This window comes from Papio anubis, chromosome 5, assembly GCF_008728515.1.
Source record: "Papio anubis isolate 15944 chromosome 5, Panubis1.0, whole genome shotgun sequence".
Taxonomy (NCBI): domain Eukaryota; kingdom Metazoa; phylum Chordata; class Mammalia; order Primates; family Cercopithecidae; genus Papio; species Papio anubis.
The window spans coordinates 120,879,908-120,900,115 of NC_044980.1; the positions used below are offsets into that span (position 1 = coordinate 120,879,908).

Genomic DNA, 20,208 nt, shown 5'->3' on the forward strand with positions numbered 1-20,208 from the left:
AAAGTGCTTTCTGTATTTGAAAAATACAGAAAGATTATCATTGATCATCAAATTTTTTTTGTTTTATTCATCGTGTAACTATTAGTTCCTACAATTATCAAGCAAGGAGTTCTAAGTTAGAATTCAGCTCCATAGTTACTTTTTTAAATAACTAATTTCTTTGAAATTATAACTTTTCAGATCAATGAAATGTTTGAAGCAGCTGTATAATACAACAACACAGTTGTGTTATGAGGTTTATTAGATTTAACATAACATTGTGTTTTCAGTTCAGTAAAACACTATTTGTATACTATGAATAGCTCAGATATGAATCTGGCAAGTAATAGAATTTTCAGCATGGGTTTTTTCTTTACTCATTGGTGATCTTTCAGTTTTGCCAGTTTATGCAGTTTATTATTATTAATACTTCAGCTTGGTTCCAAAATTGTTTGCTGCAGAATTAGGATTATATGTCTTTTCCTCTTGTATCTTAAAATTTAATTGAATTATTCTGGTGATCATTTACAATAAGATAACACCTAATCCTGGTTGGAAGATTCCTTGTTTGTCACTTTGCCTTTCCCTGTTTGATAAAATAATGGCAACAAAATAGAGAAAATTTGCCAAACATTAACAGGCAAGGTCTTTATTTTTTATTTGTAAACCAGGGTACTAGAATGTATTTCGTTATTGTCACCCTTGATTCTTTCCTGAAAACACCAAGAAAACTTTATTTTCACAAAATTTTCACTTTCTATTCCAACCAACAGTGAGTTTCACTTGTTCCATATCTGTATCCTCACCAACAGTTGGTATTGTCCTTTTTATTTTTCATTCTAGTATGTGCGTAATGGTATCTTATGATGGTTTTCATTTGTACTTCCATGATGGCTAAAGATGTTGGGCATCTTCTCATGCACTATAAGTGTCAAATCTGTAGCCCATATTTTGAAGTGTTATTTATTATATTGGGAGTTCTTACTGTTGAGTTTTGAGAGGTTCTAGATACAAGTACTTTACCAGATAAATGATTTGTAGTTATTTTCTCTGAGTATATGGCTTGTTTCGTTCCTTCAATGGCATCATTAGAAGAGCAGCTCATAGTTTTAGCTATGTCCAGTTCATCACTTTTTCCTTTTTGGATTATGCTTTTGGAGTGGTATCTAAGAAACCTTTCCCTAGCCCAGGCTCCCAAAGATTTTCTTCTGTGTTTTCTTCTAGAGGTTTACAGCTTTAGGTTTTCAGCTAGATGTATTACCATTTGTAGCTAGCTTTTGTATATGTTGTGAAATGTGAATCAAGATTCATATGGATATCCAGTTATTCCAGCACCATTTGTTAAGATGATCTCTTTTCGGTTTACTTACCTTTGTGCTTTTCTCAGAAATTAATTGACCCTACAGGGTGGATCTATTTCTAGTCTCTGTGCCATTCCATTCATCTTTGCAAAAGCCCTTGTGACTCTTACACCATTCATGAAGTTCTGCACTTTAGGTAATAGCAATACGACTAGGATCTGTTTCTTGTTTACACACTTCTAACTCCAGATGTATGGGTTTTCCCCACACAAACCAACTCCCCAACTCTCTGGACACTAATTGGGTATCCAACAATTTGATTAAAGTTTGACACTAATTGCCCAGAGTTGATGCAGACCCTGTAAGTTAAGAGCTCCATCTCACAAGACTACTCCCATTTCAGATGCCAGTTGCAATTCCAGGCCTCCTGTACCTCTGACCAACGGGCTATATATTGGGGGTTTCTACAGCCCCTTCCTCAGGTTTGATGATTTGCTAAAATGGCTCCTAGAACTTAAGAAAACAGCTTACTATCATTAGTTTATAATAAAGACTACAACACAGAAAGAGCCAAATAAAAGAGTTGCATAAAGCATGGTATGGGAGAAGGGATGCAGAGCTTCCATGACCTCTCCAAGTGCCACCCTCCTGGCACCTCTGTGTTCACCAGCCTGAGTTCTCTAAACCCCTTTCTTTATAGAGTTTTCCATTATATAGCCACGATTGATTAAATCGTGTATTTTGCCGGAGTTTAAAATGGAATTGTGATCGGGCTTTATTTTTTCCAAAGGTTTTTAAATTACTTAACTCTTAAAACGATAATAAGAGATAGGTGAGGCAATCATTTTAGTTTTGATTATAGTTATGGGACTAAATAACAGATTGCTTTAGTCTTCTCACAGCTTTACTGTTCACCTATGGCTTAAAATGACAGACCTTTCTGAATCTCAGCCTTACTGTGTGTGAAATTAGAAGTTTAGTACCAGGATTCTATGAGGCTACACATATGGACCACAGTGGAAGTGTAGGGAGAGGGTGGTAGGTGGCGAGGAGGAGTTTGGGTCATTTCCTTGATGTTCAGTGATGAGGAGCATCTTTTTATGTATTTATTGGCCACTTGTACTGTCTTCTTTTGGGATGTAGTCACATCTGTAGCCAATTTAAAAATTGGGTTGTCTTTTTGTTACTGATTTGTAGATTTTTCTATATATCTAGATATGTTATTAGATTTGACATACATATTGTGTGTATTCGTTCTCAATCTGTGGCTTGTCTTGCCATTTTTATCATTTTCTTAATCATGTCTTTCAATGAACAGACATTTACCATTTTGATGAAGTCCAGTTTCTCTCTCTCTTTTTTTTATGCTAGTGCTTTGTTCATGGTAGAAATATTTGCCTATCCCAAGGCCATGAAGATATTCTCCTATATTTTCTTCTAGAAGCTTTATAGTTTTAGTTTTTAGATTTTTATCTGTGAACAATCTCAAATTAATTTTGAGGTATAATGTGAGATGGAGAGTGTAGTTTTTCTTCCTACCCTTTTTGCCCCCAGCCTTGTACACATATCCACTTGTTTTGGCACCATTTGTTGAAACAACTGTTTCTTATTGAGTTGTTTTTGATACCATTGTTGAAAAATCAATTGTCTGTCATCTGGACTAAATTCTGTTGCATTGATTTGTTTGTTTATCCTATACTGGCACTATCTTGTCTTGATTGATTAGTTTCATAGTAAGTTTAAGTCTTCTAACTTTTCTTTTTCAAAATTGTTTTGGCTTTTCTAGATCTTTGGCATTTTCATATAAATTTTTGATTTAGGATGCCAATTTCTGCCAAAAAAATTGGATTAATAACCTAAATATATAAGGAGCTCAAACAACTCCGGGAACAAAAGCTAATAATCCAATTTAAAAATGGGTAAAAGATTTGAATAGACATTTCTCAGAAGAAGATATACAAATGGCAAGCAGGTATATGAAAAGGCAGTAAGCATCACTGGTCATCAGAGAAATGCAAATCATATAAAAAAATCAGGCAGTAACAAATGCTAGAGAGGATGTTGGAGAAAGGAGAACTCTTGTACACTGTTGGTGGGAATGTAAATTAATATAACCACTATATAACCACTATGGAGGACAGTTTGGAAGTTCCTCAAAAAAACTAAAAATAGAGCTACCATATGATCCAGTGCTGTGTATATACCCAAAAGAAAGGAAATCAGTATACTGGAGAGAGAACTGCACTCCCATGTTTGTTGCAGCGCTCTTCACAATAGCCATGATTTGTCATCTGTGAATAGAGATGGTTTTTACTTTTTCTTTAGAGTCTCTAGGACTTTTTCTCCTCTTTTTCTTGACTGTTGAACTAGCTAAGACCTGTGGTACCATGTTGACTAGAAGTGGTGAGAATAAACATCCTTTCTTTGTTCCTAGTCTTGGAATGAGTTCATTATCACTGTTAACTATAAGATTTTAAAATATGTCATTTGTCAGATTGAGTTCTATTTCTGAGTTGCTGAGCATATTTATCGTAAATGGATAGTGAATTTTGTCATGATTCTCCTGCATCTGTTGAACTGAATGTATTTTTTCTTCCCTTATTCTATTATCACAACCTATATATATATATATATATTTTTTTTTTTTTTTCTTGCGTCTAAAACAACCTACCTTTTGTAGGGTAAACTTCACTAGGTCAGAGATATTATCCTTTCTGTCGAATTTTACTTGCTAAGACTTTAACATTTTTGAGTATGACCATAAGGAATATTGGTCTGGAATTTTTTCTTTTTTTTTTTCTGAGACGGAGTCTCACTCTGTCGCCCAGGCTGGAGTGCAGTGGCGTGATCTCGGCTCACTGCAAGCTCCACCTCAAGGGTTCACACCATTCTCCTGCCTCAGCCTCCCAAGTAGCTGGGACAACAGGCACCAGCCACCATGCCAGGCTAATTTTTTGTATTTTTAGTAGAGACGGGGTTTCACCGTGTTAGCCAGAATGGTCTCAATCTCCTGACCTTGTGATCCGCCCACCTTGGCCTCCCAAAGTGCTGGGATTACAGGTGTGAGCCACTGTGCCCGGCCTGGAATTGTCTTTTTTTTATAATAACCTTATTAGGTTTTCATGTCAGTATTATGCTCATCTTATGTGTTCCCTTTTCCTCTATTTTCTGAAAGAGTTTGTGTAAAATTGATCTTATTTCTTCCTCACTGGTGAAGTCATCTGCGCCTATAGTTTTTTGTTTTTCTTCTTTGTTTTTGATTAGCTATTGTTTATCAGTTTTTTTTCAATATTTAAGAATAATTTTTGGCTTTCTTCTTACTATTTTTTCCATTTTAGATTTTATTTACTCTTCTTCCAGTTTCTCAAGGTAGAAGCTTAGATTATTGATACATCCTCATTTTTTAGTATAAGCATTTAAAACAAATTTTACTGTAATTTCTATGTTAGGTATATCTCACTAATTTTATGTTGCACTTTCATTATCAAATCAGTTCAAAATACTTTCTAATTTCCCTTGTGATTTATTTAAAAGTGTGTTACATAATTTAAACATTTAGGGATCTTTCATGCATCTAATATAGTTCTGTTATGGTCAGTAATATACAGTGTGTCATTTCAGGTTTTTGAAATTGAGACTTATTTTATGACTGATACCAGTTTTTAATGTTGGGCTTTTGATTAGCCTAGTTAGGTTTTTGATTACTGATTGGAGATTTAATAAGAGTTACAGGGGCATATATCCCCAAATTAAGATGTAATAATGATGGAACTCAGTATTGTCACTACTTAGTATCTCTAGCATCTGACTAATTATGTTCTTTACAGTCAGGGTTAAGGGTAGTTTATGGCCAAATTCTGAGACCCCATCAGGACTTTTTTTCCATATTAACATCTGTGTTTGCTTGATCCATAGATTTTTTTAATGAAATAATTTTTATTTTCTATTAATGTCTTCAGCATTTTTAGCGATAACAGGAAGGCTGATTTACAAGAGTTTATCATACATATTGTACTGGTAAGCAATTAAGTCAGGGAGATCTGAGTTTAAATACAGTTATTTACTTAGCTGCTTCCATGACCTTAGCCAAATTACTTAACCCTGAGCCATAATTTTCTCATTTGTAAAATGAGGATGACAACAGTACTTTAGTAGAATTAAGTTAAATGTGTAGTATTTAACAAAATAAGGTGTATACCTAGTCTGTGCTGATTAGTAAAAAATACCACAGTCTTTCAGAGTGGTAGATCTTAAAAATAATAATAATAATAACCTCTAGGAAATAGGAATGGAAGTGGGAGGGAATAGGGCAAATAACTGTTGCTTTTCATAAGAAATAATAGAAGATGATGTGCAGTTGTTTTTATATTCTTATCCATGTGTCACTTCCTTTTTCTTGAAAACAATACAAATCTTTTAAAATGTGAGTTTTACGTTTTAAGTTTCTGTATTTGTGAAAGACTTAAATATTGTGAAATCTCAGTTAGCATTTTATAAAATCAAAACTTTAAGGCACATAACATGAATTTCTTGGTTTAATAGGTCCTATTGGTCATATTTCTGATTCTAAAGTTTGTATTGTCAACAACTAAAGACAGGAGTGTTGACCAATTTCAGTAACCTGTCTTTGTGACTCCATTTTCTCATCTATAAAATCAGGATAAACTGTTTTAATTCATTTTTGCTATTGGGAGTAGATGAAATAATTTGTTAATTTTGAAAACATGTTAAATAAAGGTTGATAATTATACTATTCTAGGGATTTTCCTTGTGATTAATTATAATGTGATGTAATATATTCATTCTAAGATCTTTGACAAAATTGTCATTATGTAAATTAATTGGAGTTTTTAGTGTTCAAGAATATTTCATAGAAAATTTTAAGTCATTTTTATCTCATAAAATCATGAGGCTAATGTTAAATGGTTGGGTTGCGCTTTTTTTTAATTTTCAGGGTCATGAAAACTAAGGAAGTTTTATAGTGGATGGATTTTAAAGTATAGAATGTTTTGAGCAAATTGATAGGAATCAACTATAAAACCTGTTACAGGCGTTTTCCAAAATGAAGTTTGCATCATTAGTACTTTAACTGTAGGATTTTTTTGTTGATACATTTACCTTCTTTATACTGGGTGAACAATAGAAACAAATATTCAGCTGTTTAATGACATTTCACTATATGGTCTCAAGTATTCCATCAGTTTATAGAAATATGTATATAGCTTTATGTAACTTCAGTACTATTAAAACCAAGTTTTGATTATGACCTAATAGCCAAATTTAAATTAGAATTTTAGAAGAGCTCTTAGAGACTTCAGGTAAGCATTAAATTGACTCTGAATCATAATACCGATTTATTTTTTAAATTAGAAAAATAACTTGCTTCTTGATAGCTTATTTAATATTTTTGCTTATTCTGCCATTTAGACAGGATTTACTAGGATACAAACTACATCTTTTAGGGGTACCATTATATGCTGTTGTGAGACTTTTTTTTTTTTTGTCTTGGTATTCACCTTACTAGCAAATTGCCATAATTAAGTAATTAAAATCATACCAACTGTGATTTAGAAGTTACATTAAGGCTGGGTGTGGTGGCTCACACCTGTGATTCCAGCACTTTTGGGAGGCTGAGGTGGGGAGATCACTTGAGGTCAGGGGTTTGAGACCAGCCTGGCCAACACGGTGAAACTCCATTTCTACTAATAATACAAAAATTAGTCACGCCTGTAATCCTAGCACTTTGGGAGGCTGAGGCAGGTGGATCACGAGGTCAGAAGATTGAGACCATCCTGGCCAACATAGTGAAACCCCATCTCTACTAAAAATGCAAAAATTAGCCAGACAAGGTGGCGCACGCCTGTAGTCCCTGCTACTCAAAAGGCTGAGGCAGGAGAATCACATGGACCCAGCAGGTGGCAGCTGCAGTGGGCTGAGATCGCGCCAGTGCACTCCAGCCTGGGTGACAGAGCGAGACTCTGTCTCAAAAAAAACAAAAACAAAAAACCTTAGTTGGGCGTGGTGACACGCACCTGTAGTCCCAGCTACTCAGGAGGCTGAGGCATGAGAATTGCTTGAACCTGGGAGGCAGAGGTTGCAGTGAACCAAGATTGCACCACTGCACTTTAGCCTGGGTGACAGTGAAACTGTGTCTAAAAACAAAAACATAAAAATAAAAGTTACATTAAGATTAAATATATTAGAAATTCATTGGGAAATGGTCTCTTGGGATCTGTGAAGGGGAGGAGGCTGTGACCCATTTTAATCTAAACTTTAAAAGAGAAAATGGGAATTCAAGTAGGATGATTTTATATGTGATATGGGGAACATTATCTGGATGCTGAGAATTGTTAGGTGTTTTGTGAAATATCCTTTTTAGGTATTTCTGAAAATACAGTCACTCACTTGCCTATTTAATTGCTCTGCTTATTGGGGGCATCTGCTTTGTGAACTCTTGTGTAATTAAAGGATAATTTGGCTTTTTAAATTCTAACTTTAGTACCTGTTTTTTTGTTTTTTAGGAGGAGCATATTATTTAATATCTAGAAGTCTCGGGCCAGAATTTGGTGGTGCAATTGGTCTAATCTTCGCCTTTGCCAACGCTGTTGCAGTTGCTATGTATGTGGTTGGATTTGCAGAAACTGTGGTGGAGTTGCTTAAGGTAATTCACCTTCCTTTTAGTCATTCGTTTACCAAATCTTTATTGAGGAATTATATGCCAATCACCATGTTAGAGGTTGGTAAAGCAGTGATGCGATGACCAAGAGATTCGTCCTTCAAAAAGTTTAGTACAGGAGATAGGCAAAGATTAAAATACTATTAGAATGTCAGCAGTGGCAACACAAAGTGGGGAGCACTTAACTTACTTTTCAGGAATTGGGGTTGGAAGGGAGTCAAGAAGGGCTCTCCAAGGATGGAAGTCTAGATGTTAGTAAGCAAATTGGAAAGGTGGAAGTGATATGAGGGGAATAAGGAAGAAAAGGAAAGAAAGGCCTTTAAAGGGTAGAGGTAAGAAAAACATGGCCGGGCGCGGTGGCTCATGCCTGTAATCCCAGCACTATGGGAGGCAGAGGTGGGTGGATCACCTGAGGTCGGGAGTTTGAGACCACCCCTGTCTCTACTAAAAATAAAAAATTAGCCTAGCATGGTGGTGCATGCCTGTAATCCCAGTTACTCTGGAGACTGAGGCAGGAAAATCGCTTGAACTGGGGAGCCAAATCCCAGTTACTCTGGAGACTGAGGCAGGAGAATCGCTTGAACCAGGGAGGCGGAGGTTGCGGTGAGCCTGGGCAACAAGAGCGAAACTCTGCCTCAAAAAAAAAAAAAGGAAAGAAAGAAAGAAAAATGCAAACATTTTTGTATGGTTCAAGCACAAAGCAGCAAGACATGTAAGACTAGAGAGAGAAAAAATAATCAGGAGAAGGGTCTTATTTCCATTTAAGTTAGGGTCTTGTTTGGGATTGGGGGACGTGACATGCTCAGATTTGGGACGTAGGGAAGTATCTGACCATGGTACAGGGAATGGACTTGAGGAATCACAACTGGAAATAGAGACCATTTCAAGGTTGTGGGTGTCCTGGGAGAGGAGATGGTGGCTTATATTAAAACAGTGACTTGTGGAGCAGGAGCAATGTGGGTGAATTGGGGAGATTTTAAAAAATCTGAATGAGCGGATTTGATAATTAATGGGATGTGGGAAATGAGAGAAATAGGATGTCAAGTGTATACACACATTTCTGACTTTTGGAGTTAGATGGAAGATAATGCCATTTGCCGTGTGATGGAGAACACAGGACAGTTTAGTTTGAATGTATTAACTAGAAGAACCGTGAGTATATCCGAATAGAGGTGACTGTATTGCTCTGGAGTATAATTAAAGAAGTAAGAGTGAAATAGGATTCCTCAAATATTATTAAATGAAAGGAACCTCAAGTGACACCTATAAATTGCTCATGTTAGGTTAGGTTGTAACTATTCTACAGTAGTAAATGGTACATAAGGAAGTATAAAATCTGACAAGGATTGACACCTGCGTTGACATTGACCTTTACTTGTGTACACCAAAGGGATGAAGAAAAAGAAGGGTTGTAATACCATGAGTAAGCAATGTAACCATTAGAGTTTATATTCTTTCATTGTTTAATTTAGTGTATATTTTTATTTGAGAGGCAAAGTTTAAGGTTTACTCTGTGAATGCTTATCAAAGTATTTAATTAGGGTTTATACATGTTTTTGTTTCATGGAAAATTTAATTTAGAGAAATATGAAATTTAAAACATTTTAAACTACATTTATTATATAAAATACTGAGCTATAGCGGTAGTCTTCTGTTGCAATCATGGTCCATAAATCTAAAAGCCAGTCAATAGATATTTATACGAGTACCGTTTTTTTTTTCAAGTAATTCTCAGATATGATTATCCAAATGCTATAGAGAATTTCAAAGATCAGATTCAAGAGATGTTGAAATCAAATATCAAAAAACTAAAAAATTTTTTTGCAAAGTAAAAAGTATGTACTACTTTATGAAATTTAATGGGACCCTTGAAGGTTGGACAAGGTTGGGAAATGACTTTTCCTACTGTGTTGGTTAAATATTAACACTTTCTATGCCTTCGCTTGTCAAAAGCATCTTTGGATCTAGGGGGTTTTCCACCCTGATATTTGTATTAAGGTCATTTATCTGGAATTCAAGCAATCTTATTCCTCTCTTGTAGTTGACTTTTATGAAAGAATTTCTTTTGAAAAGCATTAACAAGATTGCTTTTTCTTAAAAGAAGCAAATTGATAGGATTATTATAATCTATACTTTGTCAGTTGCAGCAGAATATATAGTCATCCTGAGTTATCAAAACAACTAAATTATGTTTTAGTTTTTTTGGGCCTTTTATTACCTTATTTGAGAAGTGGTAGTAATTGATAAATCGCTTTTTACTTAGTTAAGTGGGATATCATAATCTTTAATTTTATCCTAGATGGGAATCTTTTAAAAATGCCATTGATATTAAACTACAAATAATTCTGTTTGCAGAGTGGAAACGGTGTGTGTTTTTGGACAGCAGCAGGAAGGTGTGCTCATCACTTACTCTCTTGCAGTGTAAAAGACCCTTAAAAGCATGAGCTCACTAATCACAATAAATAAAAAATATATTTGTGCTATATAACTTAAAATTCTAATTAGCAGTATTATAACTTTCTTACTTGTTAGCAATTCCTTTTTTGATTTGTTGAGTCTATATTAAATACAGAAGTGTTAGTAATCACACATTTATGTCATCAGATCCTTGAATGACACCTCAGTGGTAAATAGTAATTTGTTCCTTTAGGTCTTCCATTTATTTCTTAAGTAACCATTTATTCAACTTCTACAGGTAAGGCACCATAATATCTCTAAAATGTTTCAAAAGGAGTGTGAATGTGTATAAAAATAACTAGTATTGCTTATTATATTTATGATTCTTTTTTCTAGGAACATTCCATACTTATGATAGATGAAATCAATGATATCCGAATTATTGGAGCCATTACAGTGGTGATTCTTTTAGGTATCTCAGTAGCTGGAATGGAGTGGGAAGCAAAAGTAAGTTATGATGGGAACACCTATAAATATTTAATATGTGAGCTTTTAGAGCTTATGTTTTGGGAACACTCTAACGTATGATAATATTTCCAGATTCTAATGGTACCTAAGTGGCCATTTTCACAAAAGTTTATATATAAGGTTATTTTCTACTTGACAAAGTAGAGAATCTTTGGAGATAACACTCAACCTAGGATCTAGTTAAACAAAGTACTTTGTAAATTTTGAATTTCCCACCGTCTCGCCCATTCTCCAGTTTTGCAATATGTAAAAATGCTCAGGTCAGTGTTTAATTCCAAATGAAACATCTGGCTTTGTAATTTATTTAAAAGTTCAACTTAAACATGGGGCAGTAAGTAAAAGTTATTGCCCACATGAGGTTAGAGAAGTTATTCTTGCTATTGAAATTTCAGAAGTTATGACTACCAAAGCCAGTATCATTGTTTCTGGAAAAAATTGCTAAAGTCACATTACCCATAAGCAGAGCACCCAGAAGTGTTTTTGTCTCTTTGAGAATTAGAGCATCATAGCACAGTTGTAGTTTCCCAAGTAATGGATATCCACGTTACTTTAAAGACCTTATAAAAGTCACATATTTGTGCTATATATGATACGATAATGTTTACCAAACCAAAAATTAGGAAAGCCTGAAAGAGTAATTTTTTCAATCTTGTACTTTATTGTAAAGTCATATTAGTATAAAATTAAATCATTTATTTACACATTTTACACATTTACTGTATGAAAATAACAGAATTTTATACCACCTGGGACATGATTAGTGTATATGTACTTCCTTTTCCCACAGATGACACCGTTTTTCATGAGTGTTCAGTTTTATTGAGAGGTTAAGAGTGGAGAAGGGGAAATGGTAGTTTTCATAGATTGCCCTTTCCTTCCATTCCCATTGCTACTTGAATTTCCCTCCTGTATATTGTCATCTTCTTTCTGTACTTTTTCTTATTTTCCTGTAGCAGTCACACACTCAACATTATGTTTGGACCATTTATAAAACTTGTGTTTGTGTTCAGCATGTTTTCTATGTCAAGATTGTAGTGTTAAGGTGGAAGAGACAGGAATGATCTAGAATGAAAGTCTATAGTATTTTGGAATTTACAGTGCTTTTTGGTTTGTGGGAAGGCATGCACATCTTTAACTCATTTCAGAAATACAGCATGATCTCACTTTTACTATCTTTTTTTTCCCCCAGATATTTCTTTAAAGATCTCTTTGTTCATTAAACAAGGAATTATTGAGCAGCTACTTGGCATGTGGCATTGTTTAAGGCACTGGGGAATCAGGCAAAACAAGACATAAATTTTTCCCTCATGGAAGTTATATTCTAGGGGAATTGAATCAAGATACAGAAACAAGATTCTTGATTTTAATTTTTAATGTTTAAAATTGCAGGCTCAGATTGTTCTTTTGGTGATCCTACTTCTTGCTATTGGTGACTTTGTCATAGGAACATTTATCCCACTGGAGAGCAAGAAGCCAAAAGGGTTTTTTGGTTATAAATGTAAGTAAAAAAGTTTCAATATTTTTTAAGAGTACCTGTTTATAGAATTCTATTATCAATTAAATTTTGTACATTTTAGATATTTTGTAACAGAATTGACTATGGTTTGGTGATTCATCCTAATTTACAATTTAGTTTTGTCCCCTTTATGTATGCTGTACAGTTGGAGTAAAAATTACTTCTATTTACATCTTTTCTTTTTCATTATTAGCAACAAAAGGCAATAGATTTTATTCTCTACTAGTTTTGGGAATTTGTAACTGAATTTCTAACTTTTGTTCTAATATGACTTTCATTCTTTTAGCATATTTAAGCACAATAGTTTAGAAGCACCTAAGATTGTGAAAGCAACTAGAAATATTAGTTTCTTGGTATAATTGCATTTTTCAAGAGTGCAGGCCATTTGATTTTCAGGAGATCTCTCCAGTTGGGTTTGTCTTATTTGTTTTTATAGATAGATTTAAGTTACTCGTTTTTGTCAGGAACATAAGTGAACCGTGTCTCCTTCTTAGTGCACCACATTTGGAGGGTGCATGATGCAGTTTTTTCCATTACTTAGTGGTGTTAGTTTTGATGACTTAGTCAGGGTTATACCTGCACAGTTTCTCTATTGTGAGGTTGCTGTTTTTTTCTTTACAGTTAATAAGTGATCTGTGGAAGAATACTTTGAGACTGTTCATAGCCCTGTCAAACTTCTGCCAAATGGCTTCATCCTTAACCCCTCTCACATCTGGCTTTTGTTGGTCAAAATAAGTCAGATGGTGCTAGATCTACTATGAATTTTTTGTCCTCTGCTTCATTTCTCTTAGTCATTTCTTCTCCTTCTTGAAACACGTCTATTTTATTCGATGTCAGATACCCTAGGTGTCTAACTTGCTAGTCACTATGACTATTACTCCTGTTACCCCCTTTAAATGCAGAATTGTACAACTATTATAGTGCTGACCTTCTAACTATATGCTTTTCCTTGGGTGGTGTGTATTCTCATGGCTCAAAATGCTATTAAGATAACTGACATGTTTCTATTCCTGAATCTCTCCTTTGAAGTTGAAACATAAATATATATCCAACTGATTATTTGAAGTCTCTCCTGCTTATTTCTTCTTAAGCTTTTCCATCAAAGTAACTGAAACCAGGATCTTAGTGTTTCCCGTCCTACCTGCTCCTATTAATTTTAATCCTTTTCTAATCAGTGCATTTATTTTCCGATCTCTAGATTGAACCTCTGCAGCAACCTCCTAATCAGCCTCCCTGTTTCAAATGTTGAATCTTTCAGTCCATTGTCCACACATTAATAGTATATGTCATTTGTGTGTTTATGACCCTACTTTGATTTTCCATTTTATTTAGGATAAATTTAACTTTTATAAAATATTCATACTCTGTCCCTCAGTGGTGACTCCATTCTCATTTAATTCTTCCCCTTACTGTAAGAGTTTTATCTTCTTTTATTTCCTCAAAAGAGTTAAACCTTTTTCTACTTGGGGGTCTTCATACATGTTGTTTCTCTTTTCTGGTGTACTCTTTTTCCCTGATCATCACATGACTGATTCTTGCTCAGCAAACTCTTAGCTTAAGTATCGTTTCCTTCCTTATATTTGCTTAGCCTTTTGTAACCACATTGAATTAGACTCTCTCTCTCTCATTTGTTATTCAACTCCCTGTTTTCATCAGAATATTTACTGCTGTTTATAATTACCTGTTTCTTATTTTGTCATTTGCTATTGAGACTCTTAAATTCCATGAAGGCAGGAACAATGTCTAACTTGTTTATATTGCATCTCTAGGTTCTTCGAGATGCTAGAAAGCTCTAGTACAGGACCTGACACATGGTAGCTACTCAAGTATTGAATGGATAGATGGATACATTACAGTTAATCGGTTATCTTAGAGTCATAGATGAAAACAGTAGGTCTAGTTGAAGCTTTTATTGTTGAAATCAAAAGGAACTTTATTTAGGGTACCTTAGCTAATTGTCTGACAGCCTCAAAAATCAATGGATCACGGGATAGTAGAGAAAGCTGTGGACCAAAATCTATACAGATGGTAATGTAAGTTGGAAGCTATCAAAAAATTGATTCTATATTATTATGATGTTGCTTTTGTTTTCCTTTTTTGTTTCCCTTGAGATGGGGTCTTACTCTGTCACCCAGGCTGGAGTGCAATGGCATGATCATGGGTAACTGCAATGTCGACTGTCCAGGCTTAAATGATTCTCCCACCCCAGCCTCCCAAGTAGCTGGGACCACAGGCATGTGCCACCACTCCTGGCTAATTTTTTAATTATTTATAGAGACAAGGTCTTCCTCTGTTGCCGAGGCTGGTCTCGAACTGCTAGGCTCAAGAAATCTGCCTGTCTTGGCCTCCCCACGTACTGAAATTACAGGTGTGAGGCACCACACCATGCCCCCTTTTGTTTTTCTGCCTCCTTTCTTGTTTCTTTTACCTCAGAGATTTAGGAGATTATCCACATTCTGATTTGCATTTGGGCTAGTCGTAACAATTCAGTCGGAGGCTCTTGAAACGTAATTGGTGAGGTATACAAAAATGGGGCATGAATCAGATCAGATGATCATTTTGGTTGTAAACCGTTGTCTCATACAAGAAAAGAACACCAAATACTTGAACTAGGAAATATGCAAAAATTTACCAGTTACTTTAACTGAAGAAAAGTTAGGGGTCATATATACTTATTACTCTTGACCTCAATTATTGTAGTCTAATTTGCTTTCCATTAATTGTCAAAAATATTTTGTTTTCTACAGCTGAAATATTTAATGAGAACTTTGGGCCAGATTTTCGAGAGGAAGAGACTTTCTTTTCTGTATTTGCCATCTTTTTTCCTGCTGCAACTGGTATTCTGGCTGGAGCGAATATCTCAGGTGATCTTGCAGTAAGTAGTGTAAAGTGCTATAACAATTATATATTTTAAAAGTGGAATATGTATATTTATTTTTACAGACAGACTTTTAAAAATCTTCTTGTCTTCTAGGATCCTCAATCAGCCATACCCAAAGGAACACTCCTAGCCATTTTAATTACTACATTGGTTTACGTAGGAATTGCAGTATCTGTAGGTAAATAGTTTTACATTTCTTTATGTTACAGAAATTTCATGATGTACATACTATAAATACTTTTATGACATTTGCTAACTTATAAATTCAGAAATATTTCAATAAAAAGATATGGAATTGCTTATTATAATTCAAAAACAGTTTTTAGAAAACTAATAATGACTTTTATAGACATTATCTAAACCACCAAATGCTTTATGACATTTCCAGTTTTTTAATTAATTATGGTAAATTAGAAAATTATACGAAATTGAATCTGTAAACTCATTCCACTGAGATATATTTATCGAAAACAATTCATATGTAGAAGCAAATGAATTTTACTGCTACAAATTTCTGAACTTTTTTAAAGATGGTTATTTTTTTTTTTTATAGTATATAAAGATTCTTTCAAGGCTATTAAGCAATGCTTGGCAATTTTTTACTATAAAAACACTGGTTTCGAAGAATAGGACATACTAGGTTTTACTTAGGAAAAGTTTTACTAAATTCTTACTAGATTTAATGAAAATCATTTCAAAACCATGTTGTTACTTCATGGGATCATGGTATTTTAGAACTTGAAAGGACTTAAGTGGTCAACCAGTCTCTAAACCTTTTCTTACAGATGAGAAAATAGAAGCTCAGAGATTTCACTACCAAAGATAGTGGCATTTGTTTTAGAGATTTGTTTTCATGGCAAAGAAGTTTTTTTTGTTGTTGTTTGTTTTAAATAAAGTCTTTAAGGCTATTTTCTATGAATTACTATTAGTTTACATATGGTTTGCATTTGTCAAGCTTTATAGTTAAATTTCTTAAGCATAATGCAAAAGTAAATCTTAGTTTAATACTAATGTGAAGAATCATAAACTCCAAGTCCATAGGCTACACAATATGAGGTTTCTATTGGATTTGGTAAGAAAATTTCATTTTTGCTATATATTCACTGATATGCTGGGAAGTAATAGCGTATTTATATTTATAAACTCTGCTTCTAGTTGCTTAAATGTAATTTGGAAATGTCACTACATGACAGAAATACTAATAATATCAGGGTGGGCTGAATTGCCTTTTGTTTTTGTTTTTTGTTTTTTGTTTTTTGTTTTTTGAGATGGAGTCTTACTCTCTGGCCCAGGCTGGAGTGCAGTGGCTTGATCTTGGCTCACTGCAACCTCCGCCTCCCGGGTTCAAGCAATTATCGTGCTTCAGCCTCCTGAGTAGCTGGGATTACAGGCACTTGCCACCACACCTGGCTAATTTTTGTGTTTTTAGTAGAGATGGGGTTTCGCCATGTTGGCCAGGCTGGTCTCAAACTCCTGACATCAGGTGATCTATCCGCCTTGACCTCCTCCCAAAGTGCTGGGATTACAGGCATGAGCCACCACGCCCAGGCTGAATTGGCATTTACAAAGGAATTTGGATTTCATTTATCCTTAGAATTCATAGACAAATCTCTGAAATTTATTTTGAAAAAACAGATGAATATATATGCTTAGCAAAATATATGGGTTCCCCTAAAAGTTCCTAGCATGCTTCTATACATTATTTAAAGTAAATTTAGTCTTAAAGTGACTTAATTGATAATGTTTTAGCTTGTAAAATAGTTTGTTATTGCAAATGAACATTTTCTATTTTTATTTTACCCTCTAACATTGCTAGCCCTCGTACGCATTTCATTCTGTCTACATTAGCCCTTGAAACAATAGGAGTAACCCCTTGATGCTGATGTTCAGTAGCTAGGCCAGTAAAGGCAGCCTCTACACCAGTGCTTGTTAAGCTCAAAGCAGTGGAACCTTTTTTCCCCCAAAAAATTCAGGCATAGACTATCAGAATACAAAGCACATGAAAATACAGTTACTTTAGGGCTGGGGGGATTTGCAGGGCTCTGTACTCCCCTCATTTGCCAGTTGTTTCAGAGGTACCTTTATGGAAACATGGTTTTTCAAGGACTGTTCTGAATGGTAGATGAAAAAATTGAAAAACAAGGAACTGTATAGTCTGCCTAGTCATTAAAATATCCTCCCTTCTCATACTTAGTTCTGTTTATTCAATTTTTTCTGTCATGCATGTAATTTTTACCTCAATATATGATGAAATAATACTGAAAAAGTGCTTCAGAAAGTAAAAATCTTTAAAGTGTAAGGAACGGTAATTACCATTAGTTGTGCATTACACGTTACTCTGAATAGTAAAGCTTGCTTCAAGGTCACTTTTTAAATATTTTATTACGGAAGTTTTCAATTTTATTGAAGAGTAGGGAGCATTTTCAAATTAGCTCAATAATTATTATGCAGCTTCAAAACAGTTAGCAAAAATATTAGTACATGCTTAATCTTGTTTCATCTATTTCCAAGTCACTCTGCTCTACGGGTTATTTTTAAGCAAATCTTAGATACCATGTGTTTTCTTCTTTTCAGGGTAATCATATTTGAGACAGAGATTTAAATATAATTATAATTCATTAATATTCAAATTATTTTCCCTCACAGAAGAATGGTATTACCTGAAGTCTGATTTTTAGCCACGTTCAAGTATAAAATATTTGGAGTATAGGAAAACATCACTGCCGTCTGGAACTCTTTCAGTACAGTGTTTTCATATTTACTTAAGGACATCTTTACCAAATAGGCTAGGAAATAGTTTGCTAATATACCATTTTCCACAACTCTGTTTACATGATTTTTAAGTGTTTATGTGTAAATACTATTCTTTATAAAAGATTCAGTTTCACCAAATATTGGGGACCATGATGCTTTACAAATTCTGTTCCAGGTAAAGTTTTAACTGTAAATGCAATGTATGCTATTATAATTGAGTAGATATATAGTCAATACTTTGGTTTCTTTATAAATATATAAGTGTATAATTTTGAAATGAATGTAGATATTAAGTATATTATTCTTGTTGTCACTTGTGTCTTGTTGTCACAACTTTAGGTTCTTGTGTTGTTCGAGATGCCACTGGAAACGTTAATGACACTATTGTCACAGAGTTAACAAACTGTACTTCTGCAGCCTGCAAATTAAACTTTGATTTTTCATCATGTGAAAGCAGTCCTTGTTCCTATGGCCTAATGAACAACTTCCAGGTGAGCATTGGCTTTGTAATATACAGACGTTCTGTATTTATCTAGGGGTGAGACTACTGTCAAATCTGACCATTCACAATATAGCCATAGCATAGAAGGGAAGACAGTTGTTATTTTATTTTTCTTAATTTTTAATTTTTTTCTTGAGATAGAGTTTTGCTCTGTCCCCCAGGCTGTAGCACAGTGGTGCTATCTTGGCTTGCTGCAACCTCCGCCTCCTAGGTTCAAACGATTCTCTCACCTCAATCTCCTGTGTAGCTGGGACTGCAGGCGCCCACCACCACGCCCGGCTAATTTTTGTATTTTTAGTAAGGATGGGGTTTTACCATGTTGGCTAGGCTGGTCTCGAACTCCTGATGTCAAGTGATCCACCTGCCTGGGCCTCCCAAAGTGCTGGGATGGCAGGTGTGAGCCACTGCGCCTGTCCAGTTGTTCTTTATATTCCCCTAAAACTGTAGATATCTAATTGGGCAAACTAAAATATGAATGGATAAAATCTGAGGATGTTCAAGAGCAAAGAACCCCTGGAAGTTAATGTTTTTATAACAGCATGTAACATATATATATGAGTGTGTGTGTATTTATATATGTAGTATATAAATATACTGCTTTAGAAAGCATGGAATCATCTTGCACATGGTCATATTTGTGTGGGTCTGTTTTTAGATTCTTGATTTTGTTCTGTTGATCTTTGTGTCTGTCCTTGTGTCAGTACCACACATTCTTAATTACTGTAGTTAAATGGTAAGTTTTGAGGTCAGGTAGATTAATTCCTCCCATTTTAGCCTTTCTAAGAAAATTGTTTTAGCTATTTTAGTTCGTTGGTCTTTCCATATAAAAATTTAAAATAACATTGTGTGTGTGGGGTTTTTAATTAATTTATTTACTTTTTAATTTTTTTTTATCACTCCAGTAGTTTTTGGGTTCCATGTGGTTTCTGGTTACATGGATGAATTGTGTTGTGATGGAGTCTGAGATTTGGGCACACCTATCACCCAAGTACCTTACATTTATTTTTAAAAAGTCTTGTTGGGATTGTGATAGGAATTTACATTAAACTGGTATATCAATTTAGAGAGAATTGACTATGTTGAGTGTTCAATTCATAAACATCATCTCTCCATTTATTTGTGTTGTCTTTGATTTTTTTAGTTAGCATTTTGTCGTTTTCAGCATACGCGTCCTGTATGTATTTTGTTAAATTTACAACTAAATATTTTTATTTTGCGCAATTTAAACCCATACCAATTGAGTTCAGTTTTCTAATTAGTCTTCATAATTGCTTTATATATAAATGGCCTTTATAAAAGCATTGATCAGTGTCAATAGTAGTGTTACTTTATTAGATACGGCTCATATAAAGTCATTCAGCATGAAATCACCATTTAACATTTAACAACAATTTAATTCTGAATGGATACTTGAAAGCTAGTGAATTTCTAAAACATACAAACTGGACAATTTAGTAGTACTTCTCAAGTATTTGGAGGCTGTCAGTTCTGCTGTTTATTGTTACCTCTATTAAGGTACTGAAATTGAAATGAAATTTTAGTCTGCCAGATTTATGCATTTTTAGAAACAGAAAAGATTATATAAGGGGAAAATATATTACTAAAATTAATTTGGAGGATAGTTTTGAGTTGTTTATTAAGTCCTAGGATGGTAGAAAGAACACAAAGGTGTAG

At 34.4% G+C, this 20,208-nt stretch overlaps 1 protein-coding gene across 2 annotated transcripts in view; it reads left to right on the forward strand.

Annotated features, from left to right (window-relative positions):
* Window positions 1-20,208, forward strand: part of SLC12A2 (solute carrier family 12 member 2) — a 103,260-nt gene that overhangs the window by 37,221 nt on the left and 45,831 nt on the right. For both annotated transcript variants that reach the window (XM_021939656.2, XM_021939657.2), the window contains exons 5-10: window positions 7,802-7,941; window positions 10,750-10,860; window positions 12,271-12,379; window positions 15,145-15,272; window positions 15,372-15,456; window positions 18,372-18,523. In XM_021939656.2, the coding sequence (XP_021795348.2) occupies window positions 7,802-7,941; window positions 10,750-10,860; window positions 12,271-12,379; window positions 15,145-15,272; window positions 15,372-15,456; window positions 18,372-18,523 (725 nt within the window). The remainder of the gene's footprint in view (window positions 1-7,801; window positions 7,942-10,749; window positions 10,861-12,270; window positions 12,380-15,144; window positions 15,273-15,371; window positions 15,457-18,371; window positions 18,524-20,208) is intronic.